Source organism: Diachasmimorpha longicaudata, chromosome 6 (assembly GCF_034640455.1).
Source record: "Diachasmimorpha longicaudata isolate KC_UGA_2023 chromosome 6, iyDiaLong2, whole genome shotgun sequence".
Lineage (NCBI taxonomy): Eukaryota > Metazoa > Arthropoda > Insecta > Hymenoptera > Braconidae > Diachasmimorpha > Diachasmimorpha longicaudata.
Window position 1 is genome coordinate 3,231,687 of NC_087230.1, and position 26,385 is coordinate 3,258,071.

The 26,385-nt window shown below is 35.7% G+C and overlaps 2 protein-coding genes and 1 long non-coding RNA gene across 15 annotated transcripts in view; 2 read left to right on the forward strand and 1 right to left on the reverse strand.

The window, feature by feature from the left end:
- The first annotated feature begins 3,829 nt into the window (after window positions 1-3,829).
- LOC135163662 (chitinase-like protein Idgf4) lies at window positions 3,830-7,904 on the forward strand. Its single transcript, XM_064123294.1, has 6 exons — window positions 3,830-3,926; window positions 5,038-5,183; window positions 5,396-5,649; window positions 6,557-6,860; window positions 6,957-7,119; window positions 7,375-7,904. The coding sequence occupies exons 2-6, from the start codon at window positions 5,066-5,068 to the stop codon at window positions 7,835-7,837; spliced, it is 1,302 nt and encodes a 433-aa protein (XP_063979364.1). The 5' UTR covers window positions 3,830-3,926; window positions 5,038-5,065; the 3' UTR covers window positions 7,838-7,904.
- Window positions 7,905-10,193: 2,289 nt separating this feature from the next.
- Window positions 10,194-26,385, reverse strand: part of Stacl (Stac-like) — a 31,458-nt gene continuing 15,266 nt past the window's right edge. For 7 of the 11 annotated variants that reach the window (XM_064123284.1, XM_064123285.1, XM_064123283.1 and 4 more), the window contains 4 exons: window positions 16,900-17,091; window positions 16,546-16,789; window positions 12,376-12,559; window positions 10,194-10,489 (listed from right to left, as the gene is read on the reverse strand). In XM_064123284.1, the coding sequence (XP_063979354.1) occupies window positions 10,343-10,489; window positions 12,376-12,559; window positions 16,546-16,789; window positions 16,900-17,091 (767 nt within the window). In that variant the 3' untranslated portion in view covers window positions 10,194-10,342. Of the gene's footprint in view, window positions 10,490-10,558; window positions 10,650-12,375; window positions 12,560-16,545; window positions 16,790-16,899; window positions 17,092-26,385 lie in introns of all 11 variants that reach the window. The other 4 variants (XM_064123288.1, XM_064123291.1, XR_010299164.1 and 1 more) reach the window with 3 other exon arrangements.
- On the forward strand, window positions 15,179-25,205 carry LOC135163663 (uncharacterized). 3 transcript variants are annotated; one of them, XR_010299167.1, is made up of 4 exons: window positions 15,179-15,433; window positions 15,730-16,109; window positions 19,361-19,495; window positions 24,800-25,205. It is a non-coding gene; the product is annotated as an uncharacterized LOC135163663 (long non-coding RNA). The 3 variants fall into 3 exon arrangements; XR_010299166.1 differs by having other exon boundaries at window positions 15,179-15,427; XR_010299165.1 differs by having other exon boundaries at window positions 15,179-16,109.

Genomic DNA, 26,385 nt, shown 5'->3' on the forward strand with positions numbered 1-26,385 from the left:
TGGTTTTAATAAATAGAACCAGAGAAGAAACAGAAAGGAATAAATGAACAAGGGCCTTTTGTCAAATGGGTCTAGAGTGTCAAATCTTTGGTCGCTAAGAGTCAGTTGATCTGGAGTTCTGGAGACATCATACCAGAAAGATGTACCTTGTGCGTGCGATAATAAATAATTAAAGTTGATAGTTAAATCGTTTTTATATTATTGAGACAATCCCTATTCATAATCTAATAGAGACCAGTGTAAAATTGATGAAGATAAATACTTTCAACAACACTGCTACTATCTAGCACAGCACAATCATCATTGAATAAGCACGAATTTATCTTTGAGACGAGTGATTTTTTAAAATCAGTTATGCAAAATTAAGGAAATAGTATTTTCTACACGGTGAAGAATTTAATTTTGGTATGGTAATAAGTAGAAAAACGAATCGAATTTTTAATAACTTTATTGATATTCTGGTAGTTATTTAGGTTGTTGATAGAAAAATTTGAAAACAATTTTATATAAAGCACAACATTAAAATGTACTTCGCTAAAAAAAAGTTGAAAAAATGACACAGTAAAATAAGTAAGAGGAGACAATTGTACACGAAGAGAAAAATATGAGAATTTTTATCGTGTGATTCCAATAGAAATTACTGTGCTGCCATAGAATCTCAATGCAAACTGAAGATCTGAGAAAAATTACTATACTGCATAGTAAAAATGCTTTATCAGCTTAGGAAAATTTCTATATCAGCATCGTAAAAATTATAAGTCTCATGCAACATTTCCCATGACGAAGTCCAACGTCGGCAATAATCGGCCATATTCTCCGCTCATCGTTAACCAATCACAATTAGTTACTGAAAAATTGCTGTGTGGCACAATAAAAAAAAAGAAAAGCCCAATAAAATAAACGGACCTAGATAGGAGTTTTTATAAGATTTCTATCAATTTTTCATTTACCATCAAATAAAAAATCATAGACCTTCAAATTTTATAGCGCTGCTTAGTAAATTTTACGAAGTTCCATATCATTAATTAAAAAATTTATTACAAAATTTACGGGATCGATAAGAATTTTTATGTGTGAGTAAAACAGATTCCAGTATTGCAGCATGTTGCACGTCGATTCTAGTACCTGGCACAGTAATTTTTCACAGACTTTTCTCTCCGTGTAGGACGTCTTCAAATTCGAGTACGATCCACTACTGCATGCTACCATAGCAACGTTTATTTTAAATTTCTTTCGGGTATACATAGTTTCATAGCTTTGTATACTGACACTGAGACAAGTATTGGGGAAAAAATTGAAATCTGTTAAGTAGTACATAAAATATTCAAGGACATACATTCACGCAAAAAGTGTCTTGTCCACTGTCCAAAATAGCAGCTTCTGATGTTATGAAAGCTACGAGTGTACAAAATTTCAACTCGCTATCTCTATTTTTTTTTACTTTATCATGTTTACAACGTTGATGATAATGAAACCTAAAAACAGGGATATCATGAAATTTTACCCGAAAAAATATGGATATTTTGATTGATATATGGGACCCACTGTGACGAGTATTTTGAAAAAAAAATTGAAATCCTTGTAGTAGTTTTTGAGATATTGAGGAACAACAAAATTTACAAAAGTTGCTATGTCTCAGGAACTACTGGACCGATCAATCTGAAACGACTCAACAAAGCAAAGGTTGTAGATAGCTATCATACGTTGAAAATTCAGGCTTTTAGCTACAAATTTTACCGAATTTATGTAAAATTTTCCCAAAATCAATCTTCAAAATTGCGAATTTTCCAGCACATACACACAGACATGATATAAAAAACTTGCAATTGAAATTAGAGTATTGAGAGTGCATGATATGTCTGGACAAAAATTAACCGTCTGTCCATAGTTCTGCTTAGTCCATCTCAGTATTTCATAGTTTTTTTCAGAACAGTGCCGGAGTGTTTAGAATAGTTTTAATAAACAAAAACAGGAAAAGAAAAGGAAGAAGTGAGAGAACAAGGGCCTTTTGTTGAATGGATCCACAGTGTAAACACTTGGGTGACTAAGAGTCAGTTGATCTGGAGACATCATACCAGAAAGATATACCTTCTGCGTGCGATAATAAAGAATTGAAGTTTATAGCCAAATCGTTTGATATTATTTAATAAATCCCTATCCACAATCCAATAGACTTTAATAATTTTAGTCATCGGTATTAATTAACAATAAAAATAATGTTCGATTTCATTTCATTTTCTGGCGCTTTCTGTCTCCATAGTTGAATTAAGTAGTTGGTTCATAGCCAAGTCGTTTGATATTTATTGAAAAGAGCAAAAACAATACGATCATATTGCAGACCTATATAAGTTTATATTGTTACGTGTCCCCCTTCGAATATTCATTCATTTGTCTATGATCTGAACTTGCTCAGAAGCACGACTGTCTTTTGGATAACATTAGTCTTGGTGTGTCTCTCTTCGGAGCTCTTACATGACACATCGTAATACTTCTTGTAATTAATAAACCACCCAAAACATTTGCCAACCTGATATAACAATATCAGGTTGGCAAATGTTATTATAAATATTATAATATAAATATTATAATTATAAATATTGTTATATCATTACAATATTTGTTGGCAAATATTGCCAACGTTGCGTTTTTATCAACAAGACGGGAAGTTTATATAGCGTTCCACATTTCTTGTGACGTCAAAGGAATTCGTTGGATAGGATTTTGGATGAGGTAGGAAGGGGAACAGGATAATTCTCCATAATTTTGCAAGAAAAATTACTGAAAAAATGGATAGTCCAGACCGGGAATATTGTAATGATATTTGCCAACAAATATCATTACAATATTTGTTGGCAAATATTGTAATGATATAACAATATTTATTATACTATGAGGGCATTATTTCTTAGGGAGGCCGTCTGTCTGGTCTTACGACGAAAACTCCTACGAATGTTTATGAAATAATATAAACCAATCTCTGTTCATGGAAAGAAAGAAACCATAATGACGATGCGTTGGTTTTTGAGATTTCAAGATCGTTTGTCAGTTCGACGACTGCTCTCGAAGTGTGAACACATAATCATAAAATAAAATTTCTCTTATTCAAATAGTCTATTTTTCATTAACCTGGCTTCCAATTAAAATCTAATAATATTATTCAGTAAATCCCTGTCCATAATCTAATATAGAGCGTAGAAAAATCTATCAAACACACGACTTCCATTTGCCCCCAAAAATGAATATTGTTTACTATAGTAGTATCTATAATTTTTTCTGTTTGATACCCCAGTGCGAAGAAGTTCCCCGACGGTTAATCATCTCTAATGAGCAATCACGTAATATTCCATTCACGATATCCCTTCTACGATAAACCCGAGGTGACCCCAAACAGACCCAAATCCTTATCACATGGTCGCTAGTGTTGTTTCACGAATTCATGTTTTTTTTTTTCATTTTTCGAGACTGTTTATTGACTATGATTAACATAAGCGAGTAGTGGGGAAAGTGAGTAGTAGTTTCTGCCCTCGGGTGTAAAGTACTCAATCCCCCCTCCCGCTCGCCCAGGCCAAAGTACGAATTTTCCTCGCAGGTATATTGAAAAATTGTTTCCTCGTATTCTTCACGCGTGATAACATAATTTATATGAATTCAGAATAAATGTTTAAGTCACCCCTGTGACCTTTCCTGATACGAGAGAACGATTGATGACACGAGTTATTTACAGTGTCGTCAATTATCCCCTTTTCTCATTCCTCACCTCTGGTATTGAGATGGCTTGTTATCGTTATTAAAGTTTATGTGTATTGAAAAATTACGTGGCCTTTGTATGTTTATAGCCTTCCCCCTCCTTATTCCCGCGGTGAACGACGATCTTAAAATCTCTAGCTCACTGGAGCGCTCGCAGTTTGTTTCCTTCAAGTCTCTAAGTGAGTAAGATCCAGTTGTGATCCGGCCTATGAATAAGTTTAACAAATTAATATAGTGTTTTGTCAAAAAAAATTTTTTTTTTTAGTTTAATTCTGTTGACGGGGCAGTTTATTTTTCGTAATAAACTGAATTTTTATTTTGAAATTGTGTGACTAAACCGAGTGATTTTTTAATTTCAAGAAACAAACAATATTATACTTATTTTATTTTCCAAGTCAATTATTCACCAACATTTCACCACATTCCTATTTTTCATTGTAATATTTGTAAGAAAAAAAAGTGAAAGTCTCGTATTAACATTTTTATGAAACCAATCCGTCATAAAATGTCTACAATAGAGAGCACACAGCAAGCTTACATAATTTTTAAGAAGAAAGATAAAAATCGGTGCGAGAAACTAATAGAATTTGGATAGAATCAATAAACAAATTTGATGAAAGATTTTTTCATCGCCGGGACTCGAACCTACGCTACTAGATATTTGGCGATAAGGCCAAGGCGCTGGTGACGAGTCCAAAGACGTCCTTAGAACTTTGATAGAATTTTAATAGAACTTGGAAAGGTCAGTAATTGTTGGGCACGTAAGGTGTTGCTCCGGCGGAGATCGAAGCTAAGTTGGGTTGGTACTTGGATGGGTGCCCGCTCGCTCAAAAAATTGGTGAGCGGAAAGCTCAGGCTCACGGGTTAAAAGACCCTGTTATCCTTCTAGTCAGTGTGACAAAAGGATGCACTAGAAGCCTGTACGATTGACAGACTGTACCGTTGGGGTCCTTCATAGAAGTTGCCTTTAGGCCCCGCGGAAATACGGTAGAGTCGGAAAAAAAAATCGGTCCTACCCTGGCAGGAGATGAGGAATGGCCGACAGTCGTCCGACAGCATTGGCCAAATGTCGGCCGACTGTCGGTCAGCATTGGCCAAATGTCGGCCCACTGTCGGCCATTCCTCATCTCCTGTTAGGGTATGACATCGCGGGGGGATGGGAACCAAATGTTAAGGCCCGAAAGGGTGTATATGGGGCAATGAAAAGTATAAAAACTCGAACTTCCAAAGGAAGTTATTTGTAACAGTTCTCTTCCTTTAAATATTAATTCGTTTCGTATTTCTCTTCAGAGTTGTTGGTTGATATCGAAATCCCAAGATGAGGGGACTTCTCTTAGCGCTAATTGCGGTTAGCGTTGGCCTTTGCGCGGGTGTTGATCCTCATGAGCACAACAAAATCGTCTGCTACTGGAACTCCACGTCTTTCGAACGAACTGGTAAGTATTCCGAGTATTTCCAGTGCTTCACTCGCATCACAATAACGACAGAATGTATTCACAAAATTTTTTTTTCGTAAGATATTTTCGTTTTCAAAAATGGTGAATTTAGTGAAAAGTCCTGGATTTTTTTTTGAAATTTTTGTTGACATGACTAAAGCATTTATGGCGTTGTCAGGGTGAATTTTAATTTAAAAAAAATGTTATCACAGGCGCAGGAAAATTCAACATTGATGACTTAAAACCGGCTCTGGGGATGTGCACACACCTGGTGTACGGTTTCGCAGGAATCAAAGCTGACATACTCGAAGCAGCGCCCTTACGACCGGATCTCGATACCGGCGCAGGCTATGGTTTTTATAAACTCGTCACCCAGATGAAAAGAATTTTCCCCGATCTGAAGGTTTATCTGAGTATCGGCGGAAATGCTGATCCTTATGAGGATACTCATAAATATTTGACCTTGGTGAGTACTTAATATCATAACGACTTGAATATTCTTCAACCGAACTTTTTTGAAAAAAATCGAAAGCAGTGCATTTTTCAACAAAAATGTACTGAGCAAACAACATGAGCGAATCAAAAAAATTTTTTTTGTCACTGCTGCTACGTTCAGCCTGTGTCCGAAAGTACATTTTTGTTTACTTGTAAACGAAAACACCTTTCGTTTACTAGTAAAGGAAAAATGACACGGATGGCCACTCGATGATGAGCGTAACATCACTAATAGAAATGATAGTTGTGATACACGTGCGACGGGGTGTTTTAACTGTTGTGATTGACAACCCTCACCCCGTCGCACTTGTATCGAAATATATGTATGAGTCGTTGGATAGTGGCAGAGAAATATTTCGTCCAAAGAAATTAATTAATTTTCATTTTGATGGTATTTGTGGTATTTTAAGGCAATGAATTTTTCGAAATGGTTAATCATAAATCGACGCAAAAATGTTTGTATTTATTTAGAAAAATATTGTTTTAGTACTATTGGAAAAAATATTTCTTTAATTTTCGTATATAATAGAAGGACAGTAGAAAATCTTTTTTTAAATCTAGTAAATTATGTTTATTTAAATTATTAATGATCTTTTATAATTTCATTGTTATATAATATTTAATGGTATTCTCCATAACTATGCAGTCTCATCTATGAAGTACTGTCTCAAAATTGCCCAGCCAAATTATGCAAATTTGAATATTTATATAACAAACCAAATATGTCGAATGGTATTTCAAATATTCCAGAGCGTTCCGTAATTTCTACTGAATATTTCTCTCCCCAACGAACATCCAATAGAACTCCCCAGTGAATGCCTTTCCTGATAACAAGCCTGACGATAATCATCAATGAATATTAATGTCTCGAATATTAGGTTGAGACACCCGAGGCCAGAACGAAATTCATCAACTCAGCAATTCGTCTTTTGAATGAATATGATTTCGATGGAGTCGATCTCGCTTGGCAATTTCCACCCGTCCGTGTAGCGAAAAAACGGGGCACATTGGGCTCAATCTGGCACGGTATCAAGAGCACCTTTGGATACGGAAAATTCAAGGATGAGAAGGAGGAGGAGCACAGGAATGGCTTTACAAATTTAGTCCGTGACCTGAAAGCACAACTGAGACCCAGGAATAAGGCACTCACACTCACTGTCTTGCCCCATGTCAACGCCAGCGGTAAGTTGACTCGACATTCTCAAGGAAAAATACGTGATCAAACATTGAAATGGAATTTCCTATTTTTTTTTGCAATGATGAATCTCCGACCTTCAGTTTACTATGACGCAAGATTATTGGCACCGAATCTCGACGCCGTTCACTTGATGGCCTTTGATCAGAGAACACCTGAGAGAACTCCAAAGGAGGCGGATTATCCAGCGCCTATTTACGAGAGCTATGGAAGAATTCTTCAGGACAATGTTGATGCCAGTGTTCGGTAAGAATTTTTTTTTAACACGTCGGTAAAAAATATAAGGAATTATTCTCTTCGTTTTTATATTTTTTGTAAATTAATGGGAACCCACTGGTCAGATGAACAGGATAAAATATCACGTTTCCAGGTGTCATCGCATTATTCAATGACACACAAACTTTCATAGCCAGGACTAAAAATCATTATCATTAATAAAAAAGTTCGATAAAATGTCAATTCCATTGATTAAAAAAATTTCATCCTCTTGTTTAATTCCAGTTACTGGTTGGCGCAGAGTACACCCGGTGGTAAAATCGTGGTAGGCATTCCCACCTTCGGCCGCACCTGGACATTAACGAGTGACAGTCAAATCTCAGGAGTCCCTCCAATCGTGACTAAAGGTCCTGGGGCAGAGGGTCCCCATACAGCGATCCCAGGGCTTCTCTCATATCCCGAAATTTGTGCTCGATTGACGGAAACCCACGTGGGTCGTCTCAGGCGCGTTGGTGATCCGTCAAAGAAATACGGAAGCTATGCCTATCAGCCTTACAACTCAGACACCGAAACCGATGGCATTTGGGTCGGTTACGATGACCCTGATACAGCTGGTAACAAAGCCAGTTACGTCAAAGCGAAGGGGCTCGGTGGTATTGCCATTTGGGAATTGTCAACTGATGATTTTCGTGGCACTTGCAACGGGGACAAATTCCCCATTGTGAACGCTGCCAGGATGAAGTTGTAAACTGTCTCCTACTGACATGATTGATATAACTTAGATGTATTTGGTAATAAATTTTGAGTTTTAAGGATATCCATGTATTTTGGTTATTTTTTTTCTCCAGTAAAATTATGTTGACGTTGAAATAGAAGAATTCAAAATTTGACTCTTCGATTAATTTATTATTTCCTACTGCAATGAATAATTTAAATTGCTGATAAGTCTCCCATGAAATTCAATTGGATTGATGAATTTTTCGTGAATATCTCCGAATCTGCAAGAGATGACAATTTTTTTATTATAACTTTTATTGTGCAGTCGATTGAAAGCTACAAGAAAGGTAGTGATGGAAATTTTGATATTTCTATTGAATTCGGAGATATTCCTCGAAAACTGAGTACTGAGCTCAGTTGACTGGAGCCTGTTTACCGCTTCCCTTCTGAATTGACAAATTGGATGATTGAAAATTGTTGAATCTATAGTGGGGTCTGTACCAGACTCTGAAATATACTTGAATACCCTTAACAAGAGCTTCGGTTCAATGTCGGCGTAAACATTCATGTCACGAAAATAACATCGAGGACAATCATGTATTTGAGTCAATGGGTCAAGCAATCAAGCGATAAACATGAGAAGTTGAACGTTATTTTACGTAATTTGCATCTCAACTGATAAAAAAAACACAATTTTAATCAATTGACAGTTTTTTGAGTGAAACTTTTCAGGCGACTTCGGAAAAGGTTGCGTTAGACGTTTAACGTCCCAGCGGAGAGGGAATAGCGTTGAATGTTTAATGCCGCTAGGAACGAGAAGAGAAAAATTATAGATAAAATAGTCGTAAGACATTTTACATCGCATTTTAGTTATCACAATCCAATTGTAAATATGATAAATATGAATCGGCCAAACACCAGCGATGATGATTGATTTGGGCTTTGCATAATAATAAATTTATAAAATGTGAATTTAGAAAAGTATTAGTCCTTTTCTCTCACACGAAATGATACACATTTCTTGGAATATCACATTGGCATATTTTAAAATAGTGAACTGACCTTATTTTTTCAATCCATCAAAATGAAATATCGAAAAGCTATTTTGAAATTTGATGACTTGAGTATTTTATCGGAAAAACAGTGAAACAGATCAAGGGCAACTTCCACGCGTGGGTTTGACCTCACAACCTTCAGATTACAAAATACTCAAACTAATGAATCTGTCAGGATTCACATTGACTATTTATTTTGAAACACCTCCAGAAATATAAATGAAGATGTATTATTTTGTTCAGGGGATAATTCACCTAAAAATACGTTTGTCAATTTTACGATGAAAATGTCTCTCAAAGAATTTTTGTGTGCAGATACAAATTGAAATTATAGCCCAACATAACGGCTTTTAAGTATTGAATACCTGATTGGAATTACTTGAAAATCGTGACATAACCTTAAGACGCTATTACAGATTGCAACCAATAATTATTCAATAATTACCAAACGAAAAATACTCTGCTTCATTTGTTTTCGTAGTCTGTAATAGTAATTGTTTGATTAAAATAAAACACTCCCTCAACAGTTTATTTATGTTAGTAATTTATGATCACGTGACCTGCTTCAATCGGACCTTAACTCCGCCATTTTGAATTTTCCAGTAGAGTAGAGTAGATTGAGTTGACCCAGTACTAGCTGTTTGATGTTTTTCATATTGGAAATGAAAAAAAAACTCAGAATTAAAGACAGTTGTTGTCTGCAGTATATTTTTCTTGTACATATCGAGAAAAAGATAAAAATTTAATGAAATAAAAAAATAACGAAGCACTGAAATTGACGATGTAAATAACGTCTACATAATTGAACATCGTTTTACATTATACCTATATTGTTGGTCCACATGATTGACGCTAAATACCTTGAGTAATTTATCGGTGTCTTTGAAATACGTTTGTCTTTTGGTCAATGTAACTTTCTTTCTCTTACGGCTCTTCATAAAATTAATATTTTTTCTACGTGATGAGGTTAACTCAAGCATTTCCTCGAGGCGTACGCGTATAGGCCATCCATTATCGCTGTCTGAATTATCATCAAATGGTATACCACCGTTATAATAAGCTGTTTCATCTATTTCCGTTAATACACGTGAATTTGATAGATTTTCAAATGCCTTCATTGGATAATCGGTTATTGTATTGTTAACAACTGCTGCTGAATCGTAAACACGTACTGGTCGCGCTAATGATGATCTTCTTCTAGCTTTTACTTGAAAATTAATGGGTTGGCTACTATCACCGTTGCTATTGTTTTTGGTGTGTCGATCGTTAATGTAATTTGTCAATATAACTCTAGGATGTACTCCATTATCATTCACGGATATCGTCTCGTGATGGCAATACTCATTACACTGAAGGCAGTCGTAATATTTATCGGAGGATTTGGGCCTAGCTAGGACATCGTTATTATTCCATGGACTTTTGCTCTGTGACCCTTTGCTTCCCGATTTTAACAGACTTTTTGGTTTATTTGAAGGCTTCTGTCACACCTCCTTCAAGTAGCTGAGGGAACAGAGAATCTCCCGGGAACGTACGTCACCTTCCTCTGTCACGTTACCAGATGATCGGGTATCAACGGCACAACGAATCATTGCCCTCCCGTCCACTTCTTCACCCAATTGGATGACTATCTGTAAATATTTATTAACCATTATATTAACCATTTATTCACCTCTATATTTATATATATGAAAATCCACCAGTTTGGAAGTATTGAACTCATCTACGTGAGCCTCTACTTGATGATATTTGGAACATTTTGAGAGGTCACCCAACCGCCGAATTGTGGACCTTCAAAGTTGAAAAAAATTGATTTTGTTAGTGAATTTAAATGATTGTTTTACAAATAATGAGACGAGGAGAGAGCACTTTTTTTCATTGTTCCCATTTCTTGTTTGTTTTCACAGAGAGAAAAGTCTGTGAAAAATTACTGTACCGGGCACTAGACTCGAGGTGGAAATATGACACTTTGTAGGTCAAGCTTTGTTGGAAAAATTAGACTTGGGAGGCTAATTTTTCTGATAAAACGAATTTTCGTCCCTCGTTTCGCCCACTAGAGGTCTAATTTTTGATCTAAAAGTCCTTTCCCCGTGGAATGCGGGAGTGTGTTTTACTCACACATAACAATTCCTATCAATACTGGCAATTTTGTAGTTAATAATATGAGCCTTTATAAAATTCACTAAATAGCACCATAAAATTTGAAGGTCTATCATTTTTTATTTGAAGTTAAATGAAAAATTGATAGAAATATTGCCCATTATTGTCGACGTTGGACTTTGCCATAGGAATTGTTGCATCAGACTTTGAATTTCGACAAGACCGATATAGAAATTTTCCTAAGCCAATAAAGAAATTTTACAAGGCGCCATAGTAATTTTACTCAGAACTGCAGTTTGCAGTGAGATTGTAAGGCAGCACATCGAATTTTATCGAAACACTATAAATAGTGATTGATTTTTCTCTTCGTGTGGTAAACGATTTTTAAATGAATTTCTGACTTACGCATAATGTCTTACAGATGGTCAGAAACACTCTTTAAAAATGACATGTCTGTTTCGTAATGACATGTCTGCCCCTCAAAACAATATTCAGTATTCAGTAAAAATTACGGAACATAGTTACGCATTCTTCCACTTAATGTTCCACAATTCTTCTTGAACGTTTTCGACTTTTTCTTGAAACTTCACTGAAAAAGTACGTAATTGTTCCGTAATTTTTACTAAATATCGTTTTGATTGGGTCATTACGGGGGTAGGTAATTTTCCATGATTCGTCTCTCTCTGTACATAAGGTCTTACGCATAAAATTAGTCGATGACCTGTGTACCAAACCTCGTCTATGTATGTGTCCCTGTTTCTTACATAGAATTAATAATAAAAATAATAATATCTTTAATCATTGAAAACTTCAGGATCATCCAATTCCACGAGAGTTTCATTCCCTTTGAAAACAGAACATGGATGATTTATTCTAATAACTAAATTCGCTAGATGTTTAGTACTCATCCATAGACATCCATCAATGTATTTTACCATGCAATAAATCTACCTAAAAGACATAAATTCTTATGTTCTACGTTTAAATGATAAAAAGGGCCTTTTTGATTTTTTTTCAGATAAACGAAAATAACGCTTCGAGTGGAGGCTGAATCGGAGAATTGGCGTGATTTGATGATGAAGACTTTGAACTCTGTCCAGTCATAACAAAAATTTCAAGAATTTCAATCAAAATTAAAGAATCGTGATGATCCGGAAGCTAAAAGCGGGGAAGTGGGCTCTTCTCATGCGGACCTCCACATTTTACGCTGCTGGAAAAAATTTAATGAATAATCGAGTGCTGATACTACCGGTAAAGAAAATGGCTTCTGCAACAAGATGGAGGCAACCACCACCTCGGATATTCAAACCTTTTCTAAAATTATTTATCTTCTTCAAATTTTTCTGAACTGACGGCACCCATTTGTTATGAAATGCACCATTTTAATTCTAAAATTCTTAATAATGTGGATATTGACCTGATCACGTAGGAGTAGTAATGAATCAGCTACTTGGACGTTCCTGATGACCTGCAGGGCTTTCTGTCCACCCTCGATCCGCATGACGTAGGCGCTGGGAAAATATCCAACTCTACCGCTCAGGCATTTTCCCTTCCACCAGTCCTTCTCCGATTTATCGATCACCGTCACTTTATAGCCGGCCCTTTTAAATCGAGGAATGATGCATCATTATCGACGTAAACATATCGCGTGTCTTTTTACTTGCCAGTGTGAATATTCTAATTACGGAAGGATTACCTTTAATGTAAATTTACCTCGACTTTTACAGTAGGCCGAGGTACTATACAGTATAGTGTTGGTGATTAGGGGTGGAAATTTTATTGAAGTTTTTACTTATTCATGAGGTCATAAATATTTTATAGAATGGACCTATTTTCGAAAATTGCAATTTTATGCCTCATAATTTCCCCTTTAAATAATTAATTCTTCAATTTCACGCTATGATTTCACCGCTTTTCTGGTGGAAAATTATAATGGAATATGTTTCCTACAAAAAATGGAAGGAATTCCTCGATATTATTTTTTTGTTTTCATTCCATTTTTATTTTTCTGGCAGTAAGGAATTTGAATAATAAATTTTTTTAATAAATATTTTTTTTTTTATATTTTTCTTATTAAAGTCTTCTGTGGAATTACTTCCCCTCCCCCGCCCCCATAAACTGAAAATATCTTAATTGAAAAAAAATGTCGATAATTCCTGAATGAAAATTGTTTTTTTTCCCGCTTTTGTGAATAGTAGAATTAATCAACTTCAAATGTTGAAAGGGCGGTGTTTGAAAATGTGAAGAAATTCTGAGAATATTTTCTTTCAGAAAGTGCAAATAACCCTCCGGATTTTTCAATGAAAGAGAAAATCAAGCAAATAACTTGGACAAGTTGAGTCGAGTTTTCATAACTTCGATAAAAAATCCAATAGAAATTTTTCTATTCAACCTTTCCATTGAAAAAAAAAATAAATAGCGAATGGAAGTTATTGAAGTGTATATTCATTCGCTAAACAGGACCTATTTTCGAAAATTGGAATTTTATGCTTTACAATTTCGTCTTCGAACAATTTATTCCTTCGTTATTCCTTGATTTTACTGCACCTTTTTATTGTGAAATTTACTCTAGAACTTATTGCACATAAAACACCTCAGAAATTTCTCGACAGAAGTTTTCTAATAAACATTGAATAATAAATATTGAGCAAATAAAATTGAAATAAAATTGAGTAATAAAAATGCAAAAAAGTGTAGACAATTTACAAAAAAAAATCTACTAAATATGGGTTTTGTCACTGCTGCTACATTTAGCCCGTGCAAAAGGTGTCTTTTCGTTTACTTGAAAACGAAAAGTCAAAACTTGTAAACGAAAAGACTTTTCTTTTACGAGTCAACGAAAAAACGCACAGTTCACCACTCGCTGAGCGTAACATCTCTAACAAAAACAATAGTTCGAATAAACATGCGACGAGGTGGTACCGAGTGTGAAATTGAATCACACGAATTAACTTGTATCGAAATATACTATTTTACTTTGATTTTTCAAATTAAGTTTTTGTATGAGTTCCGTTCAGACATGACAACGAAACAATTATCGCATGTAATACCACAAGAGCTCCGAAATTATCGGATATTTCCCGATAGGTTCGTTGCAAACAAATGAACGTGTCAAGTTTTCCAGTTTAAAAATCACGAGCGCGAAGCGCGAGTGATTTTTCTGGAAAACTTGACGAGCTTATTTGTTTGCAGGGAACCTTGAGGGAAATATCAGATAATTTCGAAGTTCGAGTGGTATTCGGGGGATTATTTTTTGCATCCAAATCTTGGCCGATAGAATTGCACCATGAGACATAATTTTCAACGAATTGCCATTAATCTGTCAGATACAATTGAGGGTTACTTCAACATTTGTTTTTTTTTATATATATCAACATGCAAAATTTCCAGTGAAATTTCCAAGAATATCCGCTGAAATACCGTGTTGACTATACAAAATAACGTCGAATGGTGCAATCCTATTGGCCAAGATTTGGATGGGAAAAATAATCGTCAATATTTTTCGTGTCAATGAAATTACTCGCATCCACCTGCTGGAGAGCTGTTATTTGCAAATACGAAGAAAATGTCAGGAAATTTTTTTTTTCAAAAATTGAATGTGATGAGCCCCTAGGGAGACACCCTCGGGCTTATGAAACAGATTGATTTTTAGTGAACACTCATGGAAAAAAGGAATCTACCCTCTAAGTCTCTTTCCAGGGAGTAGGTCACCTTAAACTGGAGATGAAATGAATCTCTCCGAGAGAGATTGTGTTTCCATGAAAATCAAATTCTCTTTTCTTCAGCGCCACAGGGAGTTACAAACGTTGGGGAGGAGGTGGCGTGAGTGGGCGTCAACTACCCGAAAGCTCTGGGCTATTGTGCTAGTGACATTGAATGCCGGTTTGGCGCGTGTCAGGCAATAACAAAACGACAGTTTCCATTTTACCGTTGAAGTTGTTGAAAAACATTAAAGTGAAATGTGATAGAGTGCTTTGTTTCCGGGTACAATGGGGTGAGAGACGAAGCGAATTGTTTATCCCAAATACATCGGGTGCTCGACGAATTGAAGGGTTAGATTCACAAGATCCTGGAGTTTCGACATTCCCTTCACTTCAATTATCACTGGTTGATGAAACTGAACGACAATTTTCTCTCTACACAATAAACAAAGAGTGTGAAAAAATTCAGAAGACAATGATTGAGATTCGGGGGACGCAAGAGAACAACTTCATTTTGTGTCAAACAATTACGGTGATGGAAAATAACGAAAAAAGTGAAAGAAAATCAGAAGACACTTTTTGAAATTCCAGGGGATGCGGGAGGAATTAGGAGAAAGGAAGGGATTGGGATGCAGAACATTCACATCACATTCCAATGTGAACATCATCACAATTAACGCCAACTTCATTTTGTGCAAGAAAAAAGGTGGTCGGATAGGAGGAGGGAGCAGGGGGCGAAAGCCCCCCTGGAGATGATCAGCTGAGCAAGTAGGGGTGTGATAATCCCCCAGTATTAGAATATTCAAGTGTCTTTGGCGTCTTGCCCAAGAAATTCCACCATTTTGAATCATCAAATTTGTCCAATAATTTGCGAAAAATAACGGAAATTCGAGGGAGAATTTTATTTTCCATTTCTTTGAGTATTCAGAAAGATTTAAAATTCATAAGTCTATAAGAATATTATAAATATAAAATCTGCAAGTCATAAACGGAAGTATATTGCCCCTAAAAATAGAAGATCATTGATTTAAGGTTGTTGTACCAAGAGCGACAGTGGCAAAATTTTTCAGGTTGCGCCCGAGGATCCCGCTGAACTAAGGCTTGGATTAAATCACAAACTTTTACCGAAGTACAGTCCAACGTGCCTCACACACACGAGTATATGCATTAATACGTGCGCATGCAACTAACGGGGAACGGTGTTGATCTCTCTCTCTCTCTTCTCTTCAAGACGTATATCCGAACCTGGAAGACCTCGCACTTGAGGTGGTTGAATTTTTTCAAAATAATTAGGAAAACGTCAAGTGGATTGAAGCACAGGGGACGATTTATTTATTTATTTAATATCAGCGGGACGAGCTGTAGCTGGGCTGTTGCCCCGTCAGGAGTATGAATTTACTTGCGCCGCCCACTTTGGAAGAAAACCCGACTTTCTCAAATTATTATTCAGGTATTAGATGATTAATCGATTCCATTTTTTTTTCTGTAAATTGGTTGATCCTAGTTCTGCAATATATTTTTTTTCAGCAAAATTCGTCGAGTGGTTACTAAAACTAAAAATAAAAATTGTGAAATTGTCTTTATGACGTGTTACTAAAAATATATATGTCTCAAAACTGAGGTGGTAAATGAAAATTAGTGGAGAGAACTTTTTGAAGATAATAATCAGGGCTATCTATGAAAATATTTCCATCGAAATGCGTCCAAAATTGAAGTCATGATACAACGACCTTAACTCAATTTGCTTTAGAAAAAATATTAATCCAATTACCGACATGTGGCCATTATAACTGAATGTCTCTTCATGTCTGGAAGTCTCTGTGCATCTGCTGTAAGGACTAATTCCTAATTACTAATAATCCACGAGAAAATGAAAAAATCATTACTTGATATCCAGTTCGTCTCGATGACGGGCATCAAAGTTGTAAAGAACAACGTAGAGATTGTTGGGCGGTAGTACACGTTTATTAGGCAGCCCCAGATGATTCTGACTGTTCATATGTGGTGATGGGCAGGGTGATGTGCTCGCTGATGAGTACGACTTCTCGTTATCATCTGGCAACTCCATACTCGACATGCGAATAGCACCACGTGCATGTCTGTGAGCCATTTGTGTTGAACTGCATGGAGCTAAAATCATGAGTACAACCCACCCAAATTCAATAAATCATCCATCAAGCTCTTCCTCCCTAATGATAGCATCTTGTGCTCATTGAAATGAATTGATATGCTTTGCTTACACAGTCGATTGATACTACTACTGTCTGAGTGTCTCGGTGGTGTTCCATCTTTCTGATTGGTGGTGTAATCACGTGGACGATGTCGTACATGTGCCGTACCCTCCGGTGAATCCAAACTCAGACTCTTCATCCGAAGATTCAAACGCTCCCGTCTACGTTGTGGACTGTGCGGCGCTTCGTGTTTCATGATATCTATTATGAGTCAGCCCTTCTACCGTAATTGTGCTCGATGCTCGATGTCGTCTAACGTGCGACTGATCGTTCATGAATCAGAGACTCGAAATTATGGGCATTGAGTGGCTTTGTGTATTATTCAGTTTCAACATGACAAGTGTGAAATTACAATATTTTTGGGAAAAATCTAGGACATTCGACGGATAATTCTCGTTTCAAATTCATCGCATTTTCATTGAAAATTATTTTCTTATTTCGAAATGCTGATTTTTTTCGTGAATCTTCATTAAAATCCTCTTTATCACAATCAACTTTTCATAGTTCGATACAATTTTTGTTTCTGTTTAAATATAGTTTTTTGGAACTTTTTCTTGAGAATTATTCATAACAAAAAGTGTAATGAAAATTCTCTAGTGAAAATATAACTTAACGACCCATTTTTTTAAAATCTTTATCGATTTTTTTTATAATTCGTTCTTTTGGTATAAAAAAATGATTTTGAATTAAATATCAATAGATTTGCAACAGAATTTTTCCCCAAAAGCGATAGATTTTTTAAGTATTTTCACACATATCTGTTTGAACCAAAATCATTAGAATTAGTTGAATTCGATAAACTCTCGAGTCTCAGTTCTTTTATACGATCATTCATACTACTACTATCGGGCTGAAAGGTGAGAGCCCTGGACATCAACTGTGAAATTTTCCTCTCATCATTGTCAAACATTTATTTCCCACAATTTCTTCCTAATATTTTTGTTTTCAAAAAAACAGACGATTTTTTTCTGACTTCAACCTACGGTTTCGGTTATTCGACGTGTTTAGGATGTATCCTTAAGGGGTTATTCTCATGTGAGCACTTCAAAAAATCGATTTTTTTTTTTTTTATATTTTGACAGTAAAACCTATTGAAAACATGCTGTGAAAAATTCAGACCGAAATTCATAGTATTTGATAAGTTACAGCTCATAGTCGCCGACGTGTCGTAAGCGATTGTCTACCAGGCTTTCAACTTTAAACGCGTTTTTCTCGAATCATCATTTTCTGAAACGGTCAAGGTCCTACAAGAAAAAGTATTCAACCGATTGCTTTAAAATTTACATATGTTCTTCTACTCATTTATAGTTATCGTCCCTACCACAATTGTTTATTTTCGACAATATCTTCATATTTTTTTTAAACGATTTGTAACGAAAAAGAAGGAGATTTTCGTGATTTTTGTTTTGAAGTTCGATATTTTTTTTTGTTTTTAATGAAATTGATTATATTTGGTAGGGACGATAGCCACAGGTCTACTGAATAATAATCCATTCGATTTTTTTATGTCAGACAACATGAACAGCCGCTATCACCTTGACCAGTGAACTACCTTTTTTTGTTGGGGACTACTTTGACTTAAAAAAAATATATGTTAAAAATGTAAAAAATGAAAAAAAAAATTTTTTTCGTATATTTCAAAATACAAATAAAAATATATTGAAAAATCAACATGATTGAAGTTTGTTGTCGCATAAAAAAAAAATTCCGAAAAAGTGGTAAAATATAGGCGTTCACATGAGAATAACCCCTTAAGGGAAAAAACACGCCGAAGGAAATATTCTGTAAAAATTAAGAAAATATTGACGCAAATCGCAACAAGAAATCATTTCCGAGCAATTTTTATAAAAATGGAAAGAGAAAAATGTGAAAGTCTGAAGAAATTCTCCCCATAACTGAACAAAATACGAAATTGTCGCGTAATTTTTTCCCCGATAAGTAAAATTTTGATGAAACTCGTGATTTTGTTCCCCGTTCTCGTGCGTAAAATTCTTCAATCGTTGAGGAAAAATGACGGAAGGACTCTAACTGCAATGAGTCCTCAGAAATCTGGTTAAAATTTCCACAATAAATCGCGAACTTTGCGGTGTGATTCGCCTAATGCTCATTCCGATTCTCATTTTCATTGAACTTTCCTTTGCTCATATTGAATTATTGCGTTTAATTTTCTATTTTAAATGACGGTCAGAGTCATCCGAGAGTTTACATAAGCATAAACAATATTTGCGGAGAAAAAAAGAACAGAGGGTTCCTTCGTTAGGTGAAGAATTTTCTTTTGGTCTTTGTAACTAGCTCTTAGTTCCGGAAGAGAACCGTAAAGTACAGACGTCTCTTTCTCGTGCCATTTAAAAAGAAAATAAATAAAGTTTAATCCACTGCATTTAGAAGTCATTTATAAATCCCATTTACAATAATGTTGGAAGTATTTTTGACATTAACTCGACTAATCGACCCGTTCTAAACGTCGCAGGGAATAACACAAACAGCCCAACACGTGGACCAACTCAATAGACAGAAGGGCCTTGTTTTTGGGGCAGATCTCACACCCTGGACGAACCGAGGGCTGAGAATGCTCTCGAGTAAACCACATCGGATTAACACCCTAGTAAGTATCATATCGAGTTTTTGACCAGAATATAAATGTTAAAAACTGAATAAACATCTAAACGTAAAATGAAATTGCGGGAGATAATTATTTACAATAATATTCATTTGCTATAACAGCTCGTGGCCCAACTTTCGAATCATAACTTTCACGTTTTTGTCTGGGGATTTTTATTGAATTTTCCCCACCGTGTACCGATATCGTAAAATCGAAGAACCCCATAGTCCCAGCCTTATCTATTTACCTTTCAACCTGATAGTGTCTAAGTATACTACTTAGGGAGCTTTTTATCCATTTATTTATTTTTTTTTTCATTTCAATCGATAATTCATTAATACCTGATTGGCACGTTCGACATTAGCCTCGAACACCCATTACATTTACTTTGACATCACAGATAATGTTACAGTTATGGATAGCACAGAATAGACGGAAAGAGTGTCGTAAGAATAGACAGATATTGAAAGTAATCTGAGTTTACCGGATCGCTGAATATGCAGACGGCTCGTCTACAGAACGTGCCACTGGGTATCACATATTTCCATACATATGGAACATTCATACATGCATGTATTTTGTATGTGCATACATACATATGGTGAGGGGTGACATAGAGTACACGAGAGATTGTAAGTTGCGCGTGGAGAGAAAAAGTTTTACGTGAAAATCTTAGACTTTCAGAGCTCTTTTGTAAAATATGGGAATCTTCTCGCTATTCATCACAGATATCCTGCAAATGTTTATTTTATTTTTTTATTTTTAAAAAGTCTTGTCTTGCATACCTTCATAATTTCCTTGAGGTCCCATTTATGAAATATCCTTGATTTACTAAATATATCTGAAACCCTCTGAAGCCTCAAACTTATTACTCATAAAAACTAAATGACTCCGCGATTTCCTCATTTTCCGACTGTCGTTAGTACCCAGATGGGCCTCAAATACACGTAAAGACATTTTTAGTAGTTTATCAAATGCTATGGAACATCCCACTACAAAACCAGACGTCATTTATTTGAAAATTTCATATATAACATAGGAAAGTTCAACAATGCAACAGTTTAAATTTGAGAAAATACGATTGTTTTTTTTTCTTTTACCCTTCAATATCGTACTTTTCAATTTAGTTTGCTGTGTAAACACAGACCAAGACCAGTTTAAAATCGATGAAGACAAATACTTTCGACAAAACTACCATGTAGCACAACAAAATCATCATTGAATAAACGCCAATTTCTTTTTGAGCAGAGCAATTTTTTAAAATCAACTATGCAAGATTAAAGAAATAGTATTTTATACAAGGCAAAGAATTTAATTTTGATGTAGTAATAAATAGAAAAAAAGAATCAAGTATTTTAACAGTTTATTGATGTTCTTGTACTTATTTGAGTTATTCATAGAAAAACTAGAGAAAGATTTTATAGAAGGTACATAATTAAAATTACTGTGGTAAAAAGAAAAGTTAGAAAACCACACAATAAAATAGAAAAGAGACAATTTTAGGACGTCTTTAAATACAAGTATAGTCTGCTACTGTAATGCTACCATAACAGTTTTTTCTTTAAATTTATTTCTGTGTTTTTGGCTCCTTTAAAACCCACTCCACAATTTCCTCTTTTCCGGCATTTTTCAAGACTCGCGTTCTGAACAGGAAGTCTCCTTTAGTTTAGTTCTTTGTCTCCCTTGTAAGGTGCAACATCTCAAATTTTGTGACTGAATGTTAGAATAAATTAGTAGTGAGCAGTACTTTTAGTTTTCAGTGTTCCTAACTAAAATTTATCAAGTATTTCCACCGAAATACAACACTTGGCTCATTCACTCATTGCTTTCATAATTTGTAATTTAATCTACTAATTTTCATCAAATTTAATGAATTTTTTATGCAATTTTATCCTTTTATTCGATAAATCATTTTCTTGTTATTGTTTTGTTGGTAATGATGGAAGAAGTGCGTCACGAATTCCCCACCGAAGGGCAATGAATAATATCTGAAAGTTATTTTGAAAATTTTGTTTTTTTTGGAACTGAATGAAATGAGTTGAAGGTGACTCAGAGAGGACAAAGACTTCGAAAAATGTTTTAAGATACGAGGTCAGCGTCGGTGTGATAGGAGGCCCCTTCCTCTACGACTAGGGGATTTAAAAATGGCAGAGCCTCCACTTTGTATATTTAACCATTCGTTGACACTATTTACCCTCCTTCGATCATGATTGTGACACTTCTCGCGGTTCACATCAAATGAACAAATTTTTCAAAATTTATTTCTGATTTCCCCGGCCTCATTTACGCAATCGTTTTATTGTTGACGCCGTTTAATTTTTCCCCCAGAATTCTCCAGAATTTCCTATCCAGTTTTCTATGGAAATTCCCATAACTTTTTCTTTATTTTATGCGAATAAGTGAATGTCTCCATATCATACTCTTTAACCCTGAATAACCTTTAATATGACCTCCAAAAATTCATCCCCAAAAGTCTCTAGGAAATCCTGTAAAAGATTTCCCCGGAAATTCTATAGAAACTCTAGTCAACTAAAATTCCTATTCTCCATCAAATATTCAGTAGTAATACCCCAAGACCTTCAAAATTATCGGATATTTCCCGAGAGTTTCGTTGCGTAGCAACGAGAGGGATAAGGTTCGCAGGTTAAAAAACCCGAGCGCGAAGCGCGAGGGTTTTTCTGCGAATCTTATCCCGATCGGTGCTACGCAGGGAAACTGGAGGGAAATATCCGATTAATTTTGAAGGTCGAGGGGTATTTGGCTGGATTATTTTTTTCATTCCAATTTCAAACAATTAAATGTGTGGCATTTCACGTCATATAGTATGGTTGTTCACTCGTAGTCGTGGCTTCTCCACCGTATATTTTTTGTCTGCACAAAATGCAGAGAATTATTTCCAAATTGTGGCGTTTGTCTTCACTGTATTATTAGGAACATTTTTTTAAATTTTTTGATCAATAATCTCCAAGGATTCCCGTCAAAATCTGCTCATTTCGAGGTAAAGTCTTTGAACTTAATTTTTTGTAATGACAGTTTTGGGGTTTGAAACGCGTACAAATTGTTTATCGGATATTTTCATTGCTTAGCAACAAACAGGGAAATATCCGAAAAATATCCGAAGTAAAACTCTCTTACTTGTACCACGTGACGGGAAATGCGACCATTTGATTGGTTGAAATTGGGATGAAAAAAATAATCTACAGAAATTTTTTTTATAAAAAATATTTCGTTCTATGGAAATGTTTGTTTTCAGAAAATATTATAGCAAATTCAGAATTTTTCCCACATTTTTTGGCTCTTGAGGCAACCGTAAAAATCCTCGGGAAAAATATTTTCCATTAACTTTTTTTCTCCGTGCGGAAAGTGGGGAAAAATGTGAGAGGCCATTCATTTGGGAAATCACTGCATCACTTGAGACTTAAATCGCTAGAAATCCTGAGAAATCACGGGATTTTATCGATTTTGTCGAATTGTTATTACTTGCAATTATTCTACAAAACGAAAGTAATGCTATTCCCCTAACTCTAACCCAGGTGAGGGTTTCCAAGCTTGGACGATAGGCTCAAGCTTGGCCCAACCTCGGTTACCAAGCCTCGGGATTCCTAGTTTGGACCAAGGTTGAACCTGTGGTAATTCCTAGGTAAAACCAAGTTTGGCGATTCCCTGTGAATTAAAGCTTGGCTACCAAGGCAATTCCTATCTTGGTCCAAGCTTGGATCTCCGAGCTTGGATTGATAAGCTTGAACCAAGTTCGAGCCAATATGTTCTAGTAAAAATTCAATAGTTTATATTTTGTACAGATATGAATCCATATTTTTTATAAATAAATATATTATTTATTTTATTTTCTTTAATTTTTTGCACATTCAAAAATTTAGCTTGGACGATAGGCTCAAGCTTGGCCCAACCTCGGTTACCAACCTCGGGATTCCTAGTTTGGACCACGGTTGAACCTGTGGTAATTCCTAGGTAAAACCAAGTTTGGCGATTCCCTGTGAATTCAAGCTTGGCTACCAAGGCAATTCCTATCTTGGTCCAAGCTTGGATCTCCGAGCTTGGATTGATAAGCTTGAACCAAGCTCGAGCCAATATGTTCTAGAAAAAATTCAATAGTTTATATTTTGCGCAGATATGAATCCATATTTTTTATAAATAAATATATTATTTATTTTATTTTCTTTAATTTTTTGCAAATTCAAGAATTTCTAATTGGTTATCGTCCGAGGGCTTTAAGTCAAACCGGAAAATTATGAACAAATTCTATTTCAAATTTATCGTTTTTTATATTGTATTTGAAACCGTATATCTCTCTAATAAAAAAAAGAATCAACCAACTGTAATGGAACTGGAATGGTTGGGCGGGTGCGGTGTTGCTCCGGCGGTCATCGAGGCTAAGCAGCGTTTCGTTGGGATACTACTTGGATGGGTGACCGTTTGGGAACACCTACACTCGGGGAAAAAAAAAAGTCGGTCCCATGGCACCGCAGGGGAAGGGAACAAAATGTAAAAACCCGAGAGGGTCCATACATGTGAAAATAAATAATAATAATAATAAAAAAAAGAATGTATTTCAATACGACTGCCAAAAGTGAGTTTTTTTGCACAGCCAGCTAAACTTATTTTTTTTTAAGCCAAACTTGGAAGTCGAGTTTGGGTGCCGCTTGGACCGAGGTTGGACCAAGTTTGGTCCAAGCTTGGGCCAAACTTGGGATCCAAGCTCGGACGGGCGTTACCAACCAAGGGCTAGCCAAGATTGGTCCAAGTTTGGAAACCAAGCTCGAACCAACCTAGCCTAGTCTCGGTCCAAGCTTGGTCCAAGCTTGGACCAATGGTGAATTCCCACCTGGGAAGGACCCAAAAGTGCGATTTAATCGAGACCAAAATCGTATTTTTCATTCCCGAAAAGTCTTAAATATCGTGTGCCACACGGAAGAAAAATATTGTCTGACTCACCTGAGTTATAACCACCCGAATCAGAAAATACTATTCTCTCTAAAAGCACAATATATCATTTTCAACTTATTGGGGAAATGCTATGAAATAACGATTGCTGGCAATCTCTCACTTAATTCCTTCCATTTCCATGGAATCACAAATCAGAAATTAATTGAAGTCGCGAAATCAACGAAAAACTTCGTCACCCGATTTCCAAATGAATGACCGCTCGGAAAAATATATCAACAATTGCGTGAGATCAATAAAAAAACTTGTGCTCTGGTAAATGTATCTGTTTATCCTGGGGACACGACTCATCATCATCAACGACTCATCATAATCCACATGAAAACTTCTTTAATGAATTTCTAGAATGATAAGATCACTTCGAGGGGCCAGGGGGGGGGAGAGGATATGACACAGAAGACAACTCTAGAAGGACTTTTCCTGGAGCACGTACTGGGGAATGGCAACATGTGGAGGCGAGTGAGATATTTGGGGGAAAATGGAGAGAAAAAAAAAAACTTAAGTAGCACTGGGCAATATTCTCCTGTATTTTCTCGTCATCAGGGCTGAGGAGATCCTTAATGAGGTATCTTTTTATTTTCTCTCGCCAACTGCGATTCCTACCCAATTAAATGGGCTCTTCCTCACTCTCTGGCTTCTTCGTGCTCGAAGTACCCAGGGGGAGGGGGATCTCAAATATTATCATTTGCGGTATCAACGCTATTATGTATTTCATCAGTTTTTGGGATTGCGCTTGCGACGCAGTGGTGAGGAGGCTGAGACTGAGCCCGGTGGTGAGTTTGAGGTGGTCGGGGCGATCAGTACCAGGGGCTGGCCGAATGGTCGTGTACCCGAAGTCGATCCACCGCTACCACGCCCTAACCAATGTCAATCAGTGAAAATCATTTTAGCAATTTTAACCGGTTTTCTATGGATGAAAAAAAAATCACGAAAAAACCTAACGAATTCGGCAAAGTTGAAGAAGGTTAGGGAATATTCATTATTTTTTGACAATTTTCTCATCTGATGTTTGATATTTGAAACTAGTAATCAATCTTTTAGTTCATTTTTTTTGAGAAACTGGTCAATCGTTGAAATGAGCTTAATCTGGGTGAACGCTACGCCTTTAACTTAATAAGTCATTGTACAATAAAATTAATTAACTATTTATATAATTAAAATGAATATTTAATGATGTAATTAGTTAGAATATCATTGTGGGACCTTCAATGGAAGCTCAACTTTCTTATCGAATTCGCTGGGTTTTCATATCCAATTTTTCATGAGCGATAAATTACAAATTCTGTTCTTTTGAAAGTTCAGCTTCACGACTTTAGTCAGCTTTTTTTACTGTCAAGTGGGGCAAAATGGGCACGAAGGGAAGATTTTCCGTCGTACGTCCAGAAATTTCTCTAGAAAATTTTACAGTAGAAACAAATGTGTAGGAATAAAAAATTCCATTGACTTTTTCCAATAAAATGCGGATTTGAGTGGATCACTAAAATGTTTCATTTTCCATTGAATTCTACAGAAAAAAATTCAACGAAAATTTAAAACTGATTCAACGTATTCCATATTATTTTGCCTCTGCTGTAAAATATCCAATAAAAATTTTCATGTTACACGTAATTTTTCCAGACCGTTTTATAATTTATCAGATCATTTCTCTTCGAGTGATAAAAAAATGTCCATTTTGCCTCACTCCCTCGCATCACAATAAATTTACCTACATAAAGAGGGATAAGCATTTTTAATTAAGATTAACTCTGTTAATTTCCTTTTTTCACCAAATACTCCTCACAAGCTGGGTAAATAATGTAATTAAATTTTTTTGGATCTCAATTCAGCTGAGTTTCTTCTCAGAATGTGAATAAAAAAGCTGGGGTCAGAGGGTGTAATAAAAAAACGCTTGGACCAAATAGCTGATAACTCCACAGCCAAACCAAACTGAA

What these genes read in the sequence shown, in the direction of transcription:
- LOC135163662 (XM_064123294.1), top strand. Translation starts at nt 5,066, where the DNA reads ATGAGGGGACTTCTCTTAGCGCTAATTGCGGTTAGCGTTGGCCTTTGC. An exon ending in CACGTCTTTCGAACGAACTG is followed by an intron (nt 5,184 to 5,395) that starts GTAAGTATTCCG and finishes ATGTTATCACAG; the next exon opens with GCGCAGGAAAATTCAACATT. An exon ending in CTCATAAATATTTGACCTTG is followed by an intron (nt 5,650 to 6,556) that starts GTGAGTACTTAA and finishes CTCGAATATTAG; the next exon opens with GTTGAGACACCCGAGGCCAG.